Raw genomic sequence first — 14749 nt, 5'->3', positions numbered from 1 at the left:
TTTAATTTTAATATATATATATAAATTAATGAACAGCACTTTAAATGTAAATACGGAAAAATAAGAACTACTCATTTAAAAACCAAATGGTAACCTTTTAGACTCGAAAAAAGAGGATGTAGAAATAATGAATGAATGAATAAATATAGTACATGGTTATTTTGGTAAGATTAAAATAATTTAATTTTAATTTAACAATTAAAAATATATCACTCATATTATAGGCGTTGAATTTGGTTAAAATAAAAATGGAACAATGGAAATGTTGGAGGCAATGTGGAAGAAGGTGGGCGGAAGTGGAGCCAAATGCTTTGTTGGCTTTGGTCCTAAAATAATGCTAGGAATTGCACCTTTTTCCCTTTTTCTCGGCTTTTTTTTTTTTTATTCCGAATAAGTGTGAAGGACGCGTGCTTCTTACTTTTTCCAATTTTCAAATGATTTTATTTTAACTTTCTTCACATTCTTTTTTTTTTTTTTTTTTTTTTTTAAATTCCTCACATGTCCTTATTTTCGTAGCCGAAAAACCTGGAACATGCTTGGACTCCAGATATACAATAGTCCCATTCATACCTTGCCTTCTTCCTTTTTTTGCTTTAAAAAATATTGAGAAAGTTTAATTTCATTTCATTCATTAAAATACTTTTTATTTTTTTATATAATTTACTCTGACTTTGTAACTTTAGATAAACTTATGTTCTATTTTATGCTTCTCTTATTTGTAAATAATAATAATAATAATAATTAAATTTTTATAAAATCATACTTATTTCTATTTTTTTAAGATGAAAATTTTTTTAAATTAAACAAAAAAAATCAGTGCTCTCCTTGGATTGAACTTTTATTTTCTGGTTCGGTCCGCCAATTTTTTAGAGCAAAAGCCTGATCTCGACAAGGACAAGCCAGTGTGCTTCCATTGGCATAGAGCAAACAGACTCGTAGAATATAATTTTCAATGGCTTTCTTGAGTGCGATGACTTGGCTATGACGGATCATTCCATTTCTTATTCCCTACCAGAATTTTACATTGGGAATTGGGTTGCTTACGTAACACATAATAGGCTCCTCTGGTGGCAAGAAAACATATGAGATCCAATGCGTCTACACTTACAATTTCAAGTCCACATACCGGCAAGCTTCAACTCGATAATACGTTAATCATGCACGGCTTTTTAAAGCGTTAAGTCTCAAAAAAAAAAAAAAGAAAAAGGATAAGACGAACACATCCTTCCCCAGAGTGCAGGAACGGACTTCCATCAGGCTTCATACTTGTCCATATGATCTCAATATTGCAAGCATCTGACCTCCATATCAAAACCTACTTCAGCTAACATAATTGTAACTTTTATCAGTAATTTGAAGCGACTGGACTAATCTTGATATCAATGAAATTATCTTTCAATTAAAGAAGAGAATAAATAACAACGATTTGCAGATACAATGTCATTAACAAACTAATTGCAACTTAACAAGGGTAGCCACTGTAACTACTCAACACCGGTCGTGTTCATTCAAAGGCTACAAGTTAACTACTAACCACACAGAGAAACTCAATTTGGTTTTTTAGCCAATATGAAATTCTGACTGGAAATCTGAAAGGCTGCCAAAAACCGAGTATTGCTGTGACAATAAAAGCAGCCAATATCCATTTCTGATACGTTGATATACGTTGATATACTCATCATCACAAGATCTGTTCATTTCAAAGGCAACTCTCCCTCACTTAGGATTCCTAAGAACAATGATTACAGAATCTCCACGGAGAAACATCTTACTAATGAACCTGTCCTTGTTCACTGGCAAGGCCTTTTTCTTGCCCTTCCCTGTCTTTGGCACCTAAACAGAAATAATCCTTGCATTTTATGACCGATAAGATAAAAAGAGCAGTATCTAAATGTAGATACAGACATATATAGGCTCGAGTATTAATTAAAACCAACCTCAGTCCACATCTCCCTTACATTTTCAAGAACCATGTTGCAATGTCGATCAAAGGCTCTAACACGACCAAGAAGTTTTTTGTTGTTCCGACAATTAATGAGCACCTATCAAGTGTGACAAGACAAATCAAATTTAAGTGAAAAACCATGATGGTTAGACTGGTTCAAATTAGTACAAGGGGCATCCCACACACGGTAGCCCACACTCAAAAATTGAGTACTATATGACTTAACATTACCTGTGTGTTATTTTTGACACTCATCATGAGTACTGAAAGGGGTCCTGTATTGAACTCCTCCTCCTCATTCTTGCTACCCTGCAGCAATTACCACACATAACAGATGACAATGACCAGCATTAACTTCGTGCTATCAAGGATTATAACAAAAGAACAATAATTTATTGTTGATGGAATCTATAATTTTAATAATGAAAATCCTTGGATCATAAATTTCACAATCTATAGTTAGTTTTGCTTACAAACAAAAAATACTGAGAGAGAGAGAGAGAGAGAGAGAGAGAGACTGTTGTGAATAACAAAAAAACAAGCTGCTTTAAGTTCCCAGATTATCACAGCAAAGAAAAACACCACAACAGCATAAACTAAGAACTAGGAAAGGATCTAACACAAATAGTAAAAAAAAAAAATCATAAAATGAGAATCATTCACAACTATCACATAAAAAATTTGACAAGCAAATAATTTCTTGAAAAATCTAAACATGTGATTCAGAAAACCTAGCCATTATAGCTGCATTAAATAAAAAAAACAATGAAAAAAATTAGAACAAATAAGAGCAGTATACAGAAGATCAGAGACGGAAAACATCATACCTCTTCCTCCATTGGCCGGCTAAAAGAGGAAAAAAAAAAGGTAGGAACAGAAAATAGAACAAATGATAGTTAGCAAGTAGGTAAATAAACAGCTCAACTATTACTCCTGAAACAGAAAAACCTGAAACGAAGAGGTAGAATAAAACAGCTCAACTATCAATCAGTACCTCATCTTGAAAGGACTTGGTTCTTTTTAAGTTCTCTTCAACAAATATCCCCAGCACTATACAAAAGAATAGCAATAATTAATTAGAGAAGAAACAAATTTACAATTAAAATCACATGTGCATCAAGCAGGGCAAATGAATCATCAATCTATAGGAACCAGGGTTTCACTTGAAAAGAAAAAGGAGAAAATTATGTCAAATAAAATGAACACAACAAAGAATCATAAGTCACCAGTATGAAAAGGCAAAGGAGTTTTACATTCTGCCTTTTGGTTGGCATATTTTTTTTCATATTTCACAAGATACTAATCATTGCAAAATAAAAATAACAACTAACCAGATCAGATATTGAAGATCTTCTTTAAAACTCTTCAGCTCAGGTCTCCACAATTTTTCAGCATTATTAAGCTCAGGAGAACGAAAGTTTTATAAACCACATCATTAGAGAGGGGGAAAAAGAAGATCTTAGATGTCTAAAACAACAATAAATAAAAATGACTAGAAACTCAAGACCGAAATAGATAATTTTACATCTTATATTGAAATTTCTTAGATGAAAACATGCAATACAAATCAGTGAATTCAAGTCCTCAATAGTCAAACAAAGGAGGAGATATAATGGATTAAGAAATATAAAACTGATCACACAAACACTATGGAGGCTTAAAAGTTGGTCTTACTTCAAAACACGATCCTAAAAACACAGGCAATATCTTCAATTGCCACATTGCCAAACCCGCAACAAATCTTCAACAAGGTTCCATTCTCAAGTAAAAAAATGCACTAAAAATGTAATAAAAATATAGAATATAAGCTAGAAATGTACTAAAAAGAAAGGTCAAATAGTCCAGATTTTCAACATAGAAATCAGAATCAAGCCTCTTCAGTTCAGGTCTCCAAAAGGTTTCCGCATGGAACATCTCAGAAGAACGAAAGTATTCTACTCATCATCCTCAGAGGCCACACAAAAATCATTTGACAATCGTTTTAAACATTTTATATGATGATAATCAGACCACTCAAAAACCCAATTACTGGTAAGCCAAGAGGGAAAAAAAAAATCACAAGATGTCTCTTCAGTTCAGGTCTCCATATGAATTCCACATGGGTAATTTCTCAGAAGAACGAAAGTTTTAAGCTATACATCATCAGTAGAGACATATATAATTCATATAAAAAACAGCATTATCAAAACTTAAAATCATAATCACATGTTCCCATCACTAAAACAAGAGTACTAATCAGCTAAAAATACAAGTATACCTGGGTTTTAGCTTGCACGAGCAAGAGACTAGCAGCTCAGATCCACGAAAAGGGAACTAGACGGCATTTTTATAGTGCCGCTTGTGTGGAGTTTGGCGGTGATTTCACCGCAAAACCCTAGCCTCCGGCCATTTTATATCATGGGCATTTTCATCAAAGCCCCTGTGTGTTGGGTTTGGGCTCTGTTTCACCAAGCCGCTTTATGTCTTCCTTCCTCAATGATAGTTGACAAACATCATTTTTGGAAGAAATTAAGCCAAAAGTTATATATTTGAGGGAATCTGTCATCTTTATAAAACACAAAAAGATAAAATAGAAAATACTTCAATAATTAATTTTCACGCCCGCAAAATATATTAAAAAATTTAATAATGTTTTGTTTTATTGATGATTAATATCACTAATAATTTTTGAGAAATTAAGGATTTATATTCTCACCCAGTTTGAAATGACGCTGGTAATAAAATTATATTATATTATATTAAAATATTAATTTAAATGACTTTCTAATAAATAATATTGCGTATTTGAAATCATTTTAAAATAAAGGATTTATTTAATTTTTATTATTACAAATAATGAAATGCTAAATAAATATTCTTATTTGGCTTTTATTTATAAAGAAATAAATATGATGAAATAAATTTTTTTTAAAAATGCCACTTTTACATAAGTTTATTTCTTTTTAAGGTAATTTAAAAAAAAATTAATAATTTAAAAGTTTTAAATATAAAAAATTGATGAAATATAATTTAATTAAATTGAATTGTTTCATTCTTAAACCTTTTCAAACACATTCTTTATGATTTGAGATCGTTTGTACAAGAAGTTGAGGAGAGGGCGAAAAATCTTATCCCCCTTACCCTTATTTTCTTCAATTTTGATTCTCGACATCTTAACTTGACTGATGCTGTTCTCCCCACACGAATTTAGTCGCTAGCAGTCCTTTACAACCTTGCAGAGGATTAAGCACCAGACTTCACAAATGTGCCAAAGTATAACCCAAATCTCTCAAAATGTTCGGATTAGTCATTGCCTTGTACATATAATTAATAGTGCAGATTTTCTGTTTTACAAAAATCTAAAGGGCCTCCCCACGCAAACACGTGGGAAGTGATTGAAGGAAGAAACAGAAGTTCATTTGCCGAACATACGCGTCCCTGTAATGCAGGAGACGATTACAGTTTCCCTACTCTGGATTATATGCTTACAAATATGAACGTACGATTCCTAATCCAATGAAAAGGTGCCACCACAATACCTGTATAAATCACCAAAAAAAGTTGAAGTAAATTGATATAAAAAAAATTAAAAAAAAAAAAAAAACAAAGGTGAAAATGTAAAATTCTGAAACTGGTAAAAATAATGAGCAAACCATCCTTCTTCATTTAAGAGGGGGGAAAAGCAGCAATGTTCATTGCATAATAATCAAAGACATCCATTAATGAGTATGAAATATGGTATTTCGGAATTCAGTCTCCCCATGGAAAAGAAAGTAAAGGCATACACAAATAGGCTTCAAATCAATATATGACAAGGAATAGTATAGGAGACTGGGCAAATCAAATCAAATTATGAGAGTTTTACTTCTGATTCTAAACGAATCCACAAAATTCATCTCTTTTTCCCCCTTCCCCCTCTTGGAGGGGAAGAGAGGGATTCAATCTCCCACAAGACACTATAAATACATAGAAAATGATAAAGTACTGGTGCGTATACTATTCTCAAATATCATTGTAATAATTATGTTGTGTTAAATGATGATCATGATGAAAAAAAAATGATGATATTGAAGAAAGTTAACCACAGAATCATTAAAGAAAATACACTACCCGTTGCTGAACTTCTCAACAGCATCAGAGGCATAAAGAAGTGTTTCATTGGCTTTTTCTAGAACCATATAAAGCTCCTTGCCTCTCATAGTGTGAGCAATAACCCAGGCATTGTTTTTTGCTCTAATGCATATTTCCAAATTTTTCTTGTGATCTGTGCTATCCAGTTTTCCTCTTCTTTTTTCGAGATCTACCTCCTCTCTAAGCTTGCTCATGGCAAGTAAAGATTCCTGAAACACACCATGGGAACTATCAACATACCAACAACAGAGCCCCCAGTGCACTTATCAGTTAAAATCCCAAATATTTTCACCAAGAACCTTATTTTTTTTTTATTCATTTAACCTTTGTGCAAGGCTTAAGTTTGACTGAACTTTGACTTAAACCTAGATAAAATCCTGGAGATGGCAGATCTCTTACTTAAGCTAAATGATGAAAACTGACTTTCGACGTCTGATTTTAAACACAACTGTAAGTTGACACTAAAGAAAAGCTGCATCGGAGCTAGAATTGCTTCAACATATATATATATACATATACATATATATATATATTGCAAGAAAACCAAAGGGTGCCTTACCTTTGTCAGGGTTGAAGCTTTTACTGGGGGAGAAGCCCTTGATGTATTCCTATCATCATCAACCAGTAAGTAGCGATAGCCCTTCACATGATAAGCATTCTCTCCGCCCCATCCCTTTGATAGTTTCTCTTCAACTTTCAAGATCTTAAGTGATGCCTAACACATTCAACAAGAAAGAAAATGAAGGTGCAGTCAATAGATGGATATCCTTGCAATCCATGAACATTAATTCAAGGAGAAAGCAAGAATAAGGGCATTAAGCAGAATTCAACCAATATCCAGCAGGAGCTTCTGACACGTCATTTCATAGAAAGCAAACAAAAGTAGAGGTTGGCAACAATCAACAAGGGTAACTTAGAATTTATGTGCAGTACACCATGTGAACATGGACTATCACAATTAGGAGATTAACAAGGTACCATGATCTAACTTATATCAACATCAACACTAATATTGAGAAGAACTCCATACAGAACACATTAAATGCAGACAGGAATGCACTTACATTTTCAAGAACTTGCCGCTTTAACAGGGAAACACCTTGCTCCCCATTAGAAATGGAGGAAACAGGAATTAGAATGATTAAGGTAAGGCCTCTATACTGATAAGCACAGAGATATACTTTTTCTTCAGTCTCTTGAAGCCAAATTGTTGGGGTGGCAGAAATCATGCTATCCATTTCCCTTCCCCAAACATCAGTGACGAGAAAACCATCTTTCCCTTTAGACCACTTGTCATGCCATAAGGGTCTTTTAACATTATAACTGCTGTCTTGGCCAGGAGAATTGCCATGCGAATGAAAAAGATGTTCTGAAGCAGAGCCATAATGGGCCAAGGTAGATGCTGCGGCTATGTGAGACACGGTATTTCCTTTGAGTAAATAGGACCAGGAACTTACTCCAGAGGATAGAGCACGAGGGGTCAACCTTAGAACAGAATATGCAAATAAGTTTATGGTGTCATCCTGACAACAGAACATGGTAATGAACGTTAGTATTTGACACAAAAAATTTCCCCCACAATATCATTCAGAATTATGACAAAATAAATGTCACTCAATTCTTGAGAATCCAGTGAACTTTAAGAATATGAGCAACTCAGAAACTGTGTAGGATGTCAATTAGAAAGCTGTAAATAGCAAATGGGTTGGAGATCGAAACATACTGCAGAAATTGTTGTGGACACAAGCAAGTCCTGAAACAAAATCAATGAGTGACAAGGTGTTGTCCCAGCACAAGATTCCAGTATCCTCACAAGCAACTGCCAGAAAAGGCAAAGTCAACAACATTAATATTCCCTAATACATTAAAATGAGCTCTAATCAATTAATTTTCAAAAAAAAAATTAAACACTTCAAAATACAAAAAATTTGAAGTCTGCAGTTTATATGAGGATGCTATGCATGTATAAACATGTTAAATTAAACATAAACTCTCGGAAATGCACAAACAATGAACAAAAGGAAGAAGTTTGTAATAGTTGATGTAATAATTCAATAGACAATAAGCCTTGGCATTTCACATGCAAATGACTAAAAACATTTCCCAGAGGGTAACCTGAACTTCAATTGCAGCCTCCCTCCCAACAGTCAGCATCTGTACGGTTCTGCGCCTTGTTAAACAGTCACGAAATGAAGGTAAGTGGAGTTTTTTCCCAACAAGAAAATCTGTCCCAAAGACAAAAGTTACATATAAGGTACAAGATACAGCAACTTCAGCAAAACTCTGGAGGCCCAAATCAATGGATGCCACTTGATGCAGAAACTTCAGCATTACCTGAGCAGCAGTGTTCCAAATCCAATGGAGACCGCTCTTGAAATGCTGATAATTAGTGACTTGCAATGAAATTTGGAAGTAAAGACACAACTAAATTAGCATAATTCTAGTCAGTATACAATCAAATAATATCTTACCACTTAGATAATCCATGATGAAAGGGTACAAATGAGAGCGAACTAGTCCTCCAGTAGGTTCATTCTCAAGCATTGCTCTTATAGAACCATGAAACATCATGAAAAGAGAGTGAACTTCCTGAAGTATCTCTCTCAATGCATCAATCCGCCATGTGGCTTCCGACTCCACACTTTTCTCTATCATCTAAATAAAGATATAGACAAAAACTTTGTGATTTCACTTAATTTAGATATTATGGTATTCAAACATCAATGGACTGATAGTTTACACATAGACCAAGATATATATTTATTTATTGTAAATAAGGAAAACATCCATAAAAGGGAATGCACAACATTTACACAGCTTCACTGCAACATTCTCCAAAACAAAATAGTGATATCTGTCAACCACATGGAATGTGTACCTCAAGCAAACAAGAATACATCTAAATGTTTCCTGTTATAGAGCACATGTACATCCTTGCACAGAGCTGAAGATAATCGTCGGAATAAAATGTTAAAGGAACCTTTTCTATGAGAAACATGCAGGTTTATAATTGCTAAGATGATGTAAACCAGCTCATCATATTCAGATCCTAAAATTTGAGTGCACACAACTTACAAATTGATAAGAAAGAATCTATCACTAAATTGATTTCTCTTTTTATTTATTTATTTTGATTTTTCACTATATTGATTTTTTTAAGGAGTGAATACAACAAGATCTATAAAAGAACAATATAAAGTAAGAGAGGTCAAAATGAGGCAAAGCAGCAAGCAATCAACATTTATATTCGTCATTACAAAAAGATGTTAGGTATCAACCCTAATTCAACCTCTGGATGCAAAGACTGAAACATATCTAGAGAATAAAGAGTAGATGAGAAGATAATTAGACTTAGAAGAGAAGAGAGTATAATTAGAGAGAGAGAAAAGTTCTGTTATTGATTTATTAATGGAATGAATCAATACAGATGAGGATCTTTACTTTTATACAGCAGTTGCACAACTGACTGTAACTAATTCAATTATTCCCTCTAACTTCCTCAAAAATATTTCCCTCCAAAACATTCTCTACTCGACCCTCATTCTGCCTACCATTACTTCTCTTCTTCCTTCTATGTTATGTAACAAAAGACTATTTAATCAAACTACATTTATAAGATGTTCAAAAGGGAACAAATACTGTACCATCACCATCCAGATATCAGGCTCTGCCTCATAAAAAACATGAGAGTGCCTCTCAGCTTCTATGACCTCACAAGCTGCTTCTGGAGAGAAAATTCTGCATATAATTAATGCTATATGTTAAAGCATCTAATTTTGCAAAATTGAAAGGCTCCATAAAATTTGAAGGGAAAAAAGTATCAATAATAATGGCACCATTCAATAAAATAGAACTCCTAGAGTAGGTTACAAAAATGACAAACAAATTCATCTGCCCATATGTTTGAAAAAATGTATACTAGGATAGCAAGAGAGCAAAAGAAGTTTCAACAAAAATGAAATTGCGAGAGAAAGAATCCTAGAATCATGCCAACAAAACTGAAGAAAAGGGGAAAACTAAGCTAGACTCATAACAAATATGTGCTAACAAAATTCAACAATCACATAAAGCATTAGAAGCTAAGAAATTCATAAGTCAAGCTTTTGAACATTTTCTATCATTCTCCTTTTTTATCAGTTTATTCTCGAGTATAGATTTCATGCTGGAACATTGAATACATTACACCATAAGAAATTTAATCATGAAACATTCAATTTTAAACAACTATCTTTTCATGATGTTAATGAAAATTAATACTCTCTGTAGCTTTGAGCTTGTCAGCAGCCAAAAGAAGAAAGGAAAAAAATAATTAGAAATATATTTACACCATACAAAATCAGTACTTTGGCTCCCCCCACAAATTATCACCATCATTGTTCAAATAACTCCAAGGTATCAAAATGGCTACTTACCTGGTAAATGCGATGAGTCCTTCACCAAGCCCTATAACAGAAAGCTTTTTTGAGGAGGGTGAATCAGCTGGAAAGAAGAACAAGATCTTGTCCAGCTCCCGCCCTTCTTCTTGCCCTCTTCTCAAATCAAATATACAAATTTGCATGTCCTCAATTACAGTGTTAACAGAAGCCAGACCCATAATTTTTTTTCCAGTTCACAAGTCCTACAAACACCAAAATAAGAGTTAAGATGCCTATAATCTCCTAACATAATGAAATTAAACTCTAAGTTGAGGTAAAGCATTGAGAAAGACTATTGTTTTAAATTTTATGCCATTACAGCAGAATACAGTAAATTCATCAGCAAACAAATATATATAAGGTACATAATCATGTAGACTCCCAAAAAATTTCGATCGCATCATTGCAAAATACACAGCATTATCTCGTTAGTAAATCCTAGCATAATCATGAGTTTCAACGGCCTAAAATCACTAATCCACTACTAAAAGTAATCGCATGAATAAGGATGACATCGAGTTTTGGTCATAGCATGAGATTTGGTAAAGAAATATCTAGAATTAATGAAACTGTATTGAGAAATTAATATAAATGGGAACAGCCAGATTTAGCAGTTATTCAATCTCCACAAACCCAACTGTGAGAGAGAGAGAGACAGAGCTCAATGTCACGCCTATAGTCTAGCATGTAACTGTACAATTCGAATTCTGAAGGGCAGTCTTATTTTCTTTATCACTAAGTGGTTCCCAACTTCATTGCAACACTGATTATGCAACTTCAGAAATCTAGCAGCAAAATACGAGCGAATGAAATTAGGTATAAATTTAGTAGTCCAAAAGTCTCAGATATACTGCACACCAATCACAAGCTACAAAAATAAAAATAACATTGATGAACTTAAGCATAATAGCATTTCAATCAAATTCGCGGCAAATTTTCAATTTTTACTAGCCAGAAAGCCTGAGAATGAAAAAACACACGAAACCCATAAACCAATAACTTGAAATCAAAAGAGTTAGTCACAACTCTTGCCTTGTAGCTGCCGTGTTAGAAATAACGATTTAGCTTCTCAGTGACTTAATTTTGTTTAGTGGAGAAACATCAAGCAATAATTAGAAGATAAAGAGACTTACAAGGAATAAAGGGGAAATCAAGTGATGAAATGCTTGAGATTCGTAATCGATGCAAGCAATGAAGAGAGAAAATGGAGCTTCGCACCCGATTACGCATTTGTGTTTTAGGCTAAGGAGAGTGGTTAAAACTTAAAAAATTGGAATTAAGAGCCTGATGCTAAATTTTGAATGTTAGGTAGTTGTGCATTTTTTGGGTTGATTGGATTTGGCTGGGTAGGCACTGGTAGACCTGGCCTTGGCCAGGTGCAGTACTGAGCTGGAACCGCCAGTTCGGTTGACCTCGGTGTTTAAGCGCCTTTTTTTTTTTTTAATAAATGTATCGTTTCATATGTATTAAAAAAAGGAATGAGGAACAATTTATGGATAGTTTAATTTCGTTTATTTTTAATTTAATTTATAAATCTTAATTTATATTTAAATTAATTTAATTAATTAATATGTATTATTTTTTAATATTTAATTATTATTTTTATATTGTATAATTATTTAAGTAAAAAATAATAATATTATTTTTATTATTTAATATTATTAATTAAACTGAAAATATAAAAAAATATTTTTATATTTTCATATAATTAATTAAAATTAAAAATTATTACTATAATTAATTTTAATTATTTAAATGAAAAAATATAATTTTTGTATTTCATGATTTTAATTTAAAATTAGAAAATTACAATTAAATAAAACTAAAAATATAAAAATATTATTTTTCCATATTATTTAATTAAATAAAACTAAAAATGTAAAAATATTATTTTTTTTCTATGTGGAAGGAAAAATAATATTTTTACATTTTTAGTTTTATTTAATTAAATAATATGGAAAAATAATATTTTTATATTTTTAGTTTTATTTAATTATAATTTTCTAATTTTAAATTAAAATCATGAAATAAAATCATATTTTTCATTTAAATAATTAAAATTAATTATAGTAATAATTCTTAATTTTAATTAATTATATGAAAATATAAAGATATTTTTTTATATTTTCAGTTTAATTAATAATATTGAATGATAAAAATAATATTTTTATTAATATTTTAATATTAAAAAATAATTAAATATTAAAAAAATAACATATATTAATTAATTTGATTAATTTGAATATAAATAAAAACTTATAGGTTAAATTTGATCAAAAGTTAAAAATATTTTAAATTGAACATTCCCAATAAGTGTATGAGATAAATCGAGTCTTATTCAGATAAAAAAACTATTTAAAAAAAATATATTATTTTATTATTTTTATAATTAAATTTTATTAAATTTAACTTTAAATTATTTTTAATATTCTCTAATTAATATATTTAGAAAAAATAATTTTTTCAATAACAATTTTAATAGCAAGGTCAAACAAGTCCTTATTGATTTCATTACATATAATTTTAGCATACTTTTCGGTTCGGCTCATGATATTATCAAAGTATCCTAAATTTTTAGGAATTATTTATTTAATTTTTAATGTAAAATAATTAAAACAACCCTAAATATAAATTTAGTATAAATTAAAAAAAAAATTAAAAATAAAACAATTTTTAAATCGAATCAGATTCTAGTTTTGATCTGATTCGAATTTAAGGTAGGAAAGCATGACTGACCTCCTTACACTCACAAACCGGTTCATGAATTGAAAACATTGACAGGCCAATTTTTTATAATTATTACACGCAGTCATAAAATATATGAGTGCCTTTATAAAAATTACTGAAATTTTTTTCTTTTATAAAATTTATTGAACTTTGATTTGATTTCATAAAAGTCGATAAAAAATTAAAGATTTTTAGGTTAATTATTGACCTATTAACTATTTTATAAATAAAATTAATTTACTAATGATTATTGATAGAAAAAAAAAATGAGAGAAAGAAGGGGTATGATGGCTAGGAGGTAGCTAAATACATTTTATTTTTTATTTTATATTTTTTATTTTTTAATGAACTAATAAAATGAGATAATTTTATTTGCATATTTGATAGATCAATGGATTAATCTAAAAATATTTAATTTTTAATTATAATAATTTTTATGAAATCAAATTAAAATTTATTAAGTTTTATGATAAAAAAAAAAAGTAAAGTTTATTGACTTTTCTGAAAATACTTATGAGATTGAGTAACTACATATAGTACTTACTTGGCTGATTTTGAATTTAGTTTGAATTGATATTGATCCGACTCACGGTTCAAACTTATTTATGGTCGAATGTTAATATTAGTCTAAGGATGGTAACAGGTCAAATATTTTGCGGGCACTCACTTCGACCAAACACTAATAGAATGGATTTTCATTGTATATAATCGGATTTAGGACAGGTTCAATTTTGAAATTTAATACTCGTGATGAGTTCAGATCGAGTTTGAAATTTGTATATTGGTATCCATTATTCAAATCTATTTATATAAATATTTAATTAAATGTAAAATATATTTTTTTATAATAATATTTATAAATTTTATTTTATATAAAATACTATTTAAATATTTTATAAAATTATTAAAAATTTAAAATAAATTTATTAAAAAATAATTTTTTATATAGATTATTGATTAAAATATATAAAATTAATTGAGTTTTTATATTTTTCAGATAATAATAATATGGTTTTAAATAAGTTTGAATAGTTGAGAATAAATTTTAATCGAATTTAAATTTTAAAAATATTAATTAGGTTCGAGTTTGAATATGTTAATTTTCACAAGTACCTTAACCATTATTATTCATATACTAGTAGTTTGATTTACTTTTATATTTTGCTTACCATTAGGATAGAATTAAATATAATTAAAATTTAAATTTTAAATCAGTTGGATTTTATGTTTAGTAACTATAAAAATAAAATTAAAAATAGAATAGAATAGAATAAAAATATAGGTGTGATGGATCAAAATAAAAAATTTAAGGATGTATTATATTTTTTTTTTCAAATAATTCAAATATTAATTTATACTTTCTGCCACTTAGTTTCTAAGTATCGCACACTAAAATTTTATAGTTAATTTTTTTTAAAGATAATATATTATAAATAAAAAAATAAAATAAAATCCATCATAAAACAATTATAAAAATAAAATTGATGCAAATTATAGCTAATATAAGTTATTTATAAGTTATTTATTAGTGATCAATTATATTTTTAAAAAT

At 30.2% G+C, this 14749-nt stretch overlaps 2 protein-coding genes and 3 non-coding genes across 8 annotated transcripts; all 5 read right to left on the bottom strand.

The window, feature by feature from the left end:
* Positions 1 to 1373: 1373 nt before the first annotated feature.
* Positions 1374 to 4361, bottom strand: LOC110651286 (uncharacterized). Of its 3 annotated transcripts, XM_021806574.2 has the most exons (7): positions 4203 to 4321; positions 3277 to 3347; positions 2940 to 2995; positions 2773 to 2791; positions 2177 to 2254; positions 1938 to 2042; positions 1374 to 1833 (listed from the first exon to the last, which is right to left on the bottom strand). In XM_021806574.2, the coding sequence occupies exons 3-7, from the start codon at positions 2942 to 2944 to the stop codon at positions 1717 to 1719; spliced, it is 324 nt and encodes a 107-aa protein (XP_021662266.2). In that variant the 5' UTR covers positions 2945 to 2995; positions 3277 to 3347; positions 4203 to 4321; the 3' UTR covers positions 1374 to 1716. The 3 variants fall into 3 exon arrangements, with proteins under 3 accessions (XP_021662266.2, XP_021662265.2, XP_021662264.2); XM_021806573.2 differs by lacking the exon at positions 3277 to 3347 and having other exon boundaries at positions 4203 to 4361; XM_021806572.2 differs by having other exon boundaries at positions 3277 to 4241.
* LOC131176238 (small nucleolar RNA Z159/U59) lies at positions 3305 to 3388 on the bottom strand. The gene has a single exon (XR_009146362.1). It is a non-coding gene; the product is annotated as a small nucleolar RNA Z159/U59 (small nucleolar RNA).
* On the bottom strand, positions 3817 to 3900 carry LOC131176235 (small nucleolar RNA Z159/U59). Its single transcript, XR_009146359.1, has one exon. It is a non-coding gene; the product is annotated as a small nucleolar RNA Z159/U59 (small nucleolar RNA).
* On the bottom strand, positions 4010 to 4098 carry LOC131176236 (small nucleolar RNA Z159/U59). The gene has a single exon (XR_009146360.1). It is a non-coding gene; the product is annotated as a small nucleolar RNA Z159/U59 (small nucleolar RNA).
* An 850-nt stretch (positions 4362 to 5211) lies between the features above and the next one.
* Positions 5212 to 11899, bottom strand: LOC110651285 (vacuolar fusion protein CCZ1 homolog B). Of its 2 annotated transcripts, none has more exons than XM_021806570.2 (10): positions 11604 to 11899; positions 10468 to 10673; positions 9700 to 9793; positions 8527 to 8710; positions 8171 to 8280; positions 7779 to 7874; positions 7237 to 7578; positions 6615 to 6770; positions 6035 to 6264; positions 5212 to 5463 (listed from the first exon to the last, which is right to left on the bottom strand). In XM_021806570.2, the coding sequence occupies exons 2-10, from the start codon at positions 10647 to 10649 to the stop codon at positions 5433 to 5435; spliced, it is 1425 nt and encodes a 474-aa protein (XP_021662262.2). In that variant the 5' UTR covers positions 10650 to 10673; positions 11604 to 11899; the 3' UTR covers positions 5212 to 5432. The 2 variants fall into 2 exon arrangements, with proteins under 2 accessions (XP_021662262.2, XP_021662260.2); XM_021806568.2 differs by having other exon boundaries at positions 7120 to 7578; positions 11604 to 11898.
* Positions 11900 to 14749: the final 2850 nt, after the last annotated feature.

This window comes from Hevea brasiliensis, chromosome 18 (assembly GCF_030052815.1).
Source record: "Hevea brasiliensis isolate MT/VB/25A 57/8 chromosome 18, ASM3005281v1, whole genome shotgun sequence".
In the NCBI taxonomy this organism is placed as follows: domain Eukaryota; kingdom Viridiplantae; phylum Streptophyta; class Magnoliopsida; order Malpighiales; family Euphorbiaceae; genus Hevea; species Hevea brasiliensis.
The sequence above is the reverse complement of the archived record's forward strand: the minus strand, read 5'-3'. Positions and strand labels throughout refer to the sequence as shown.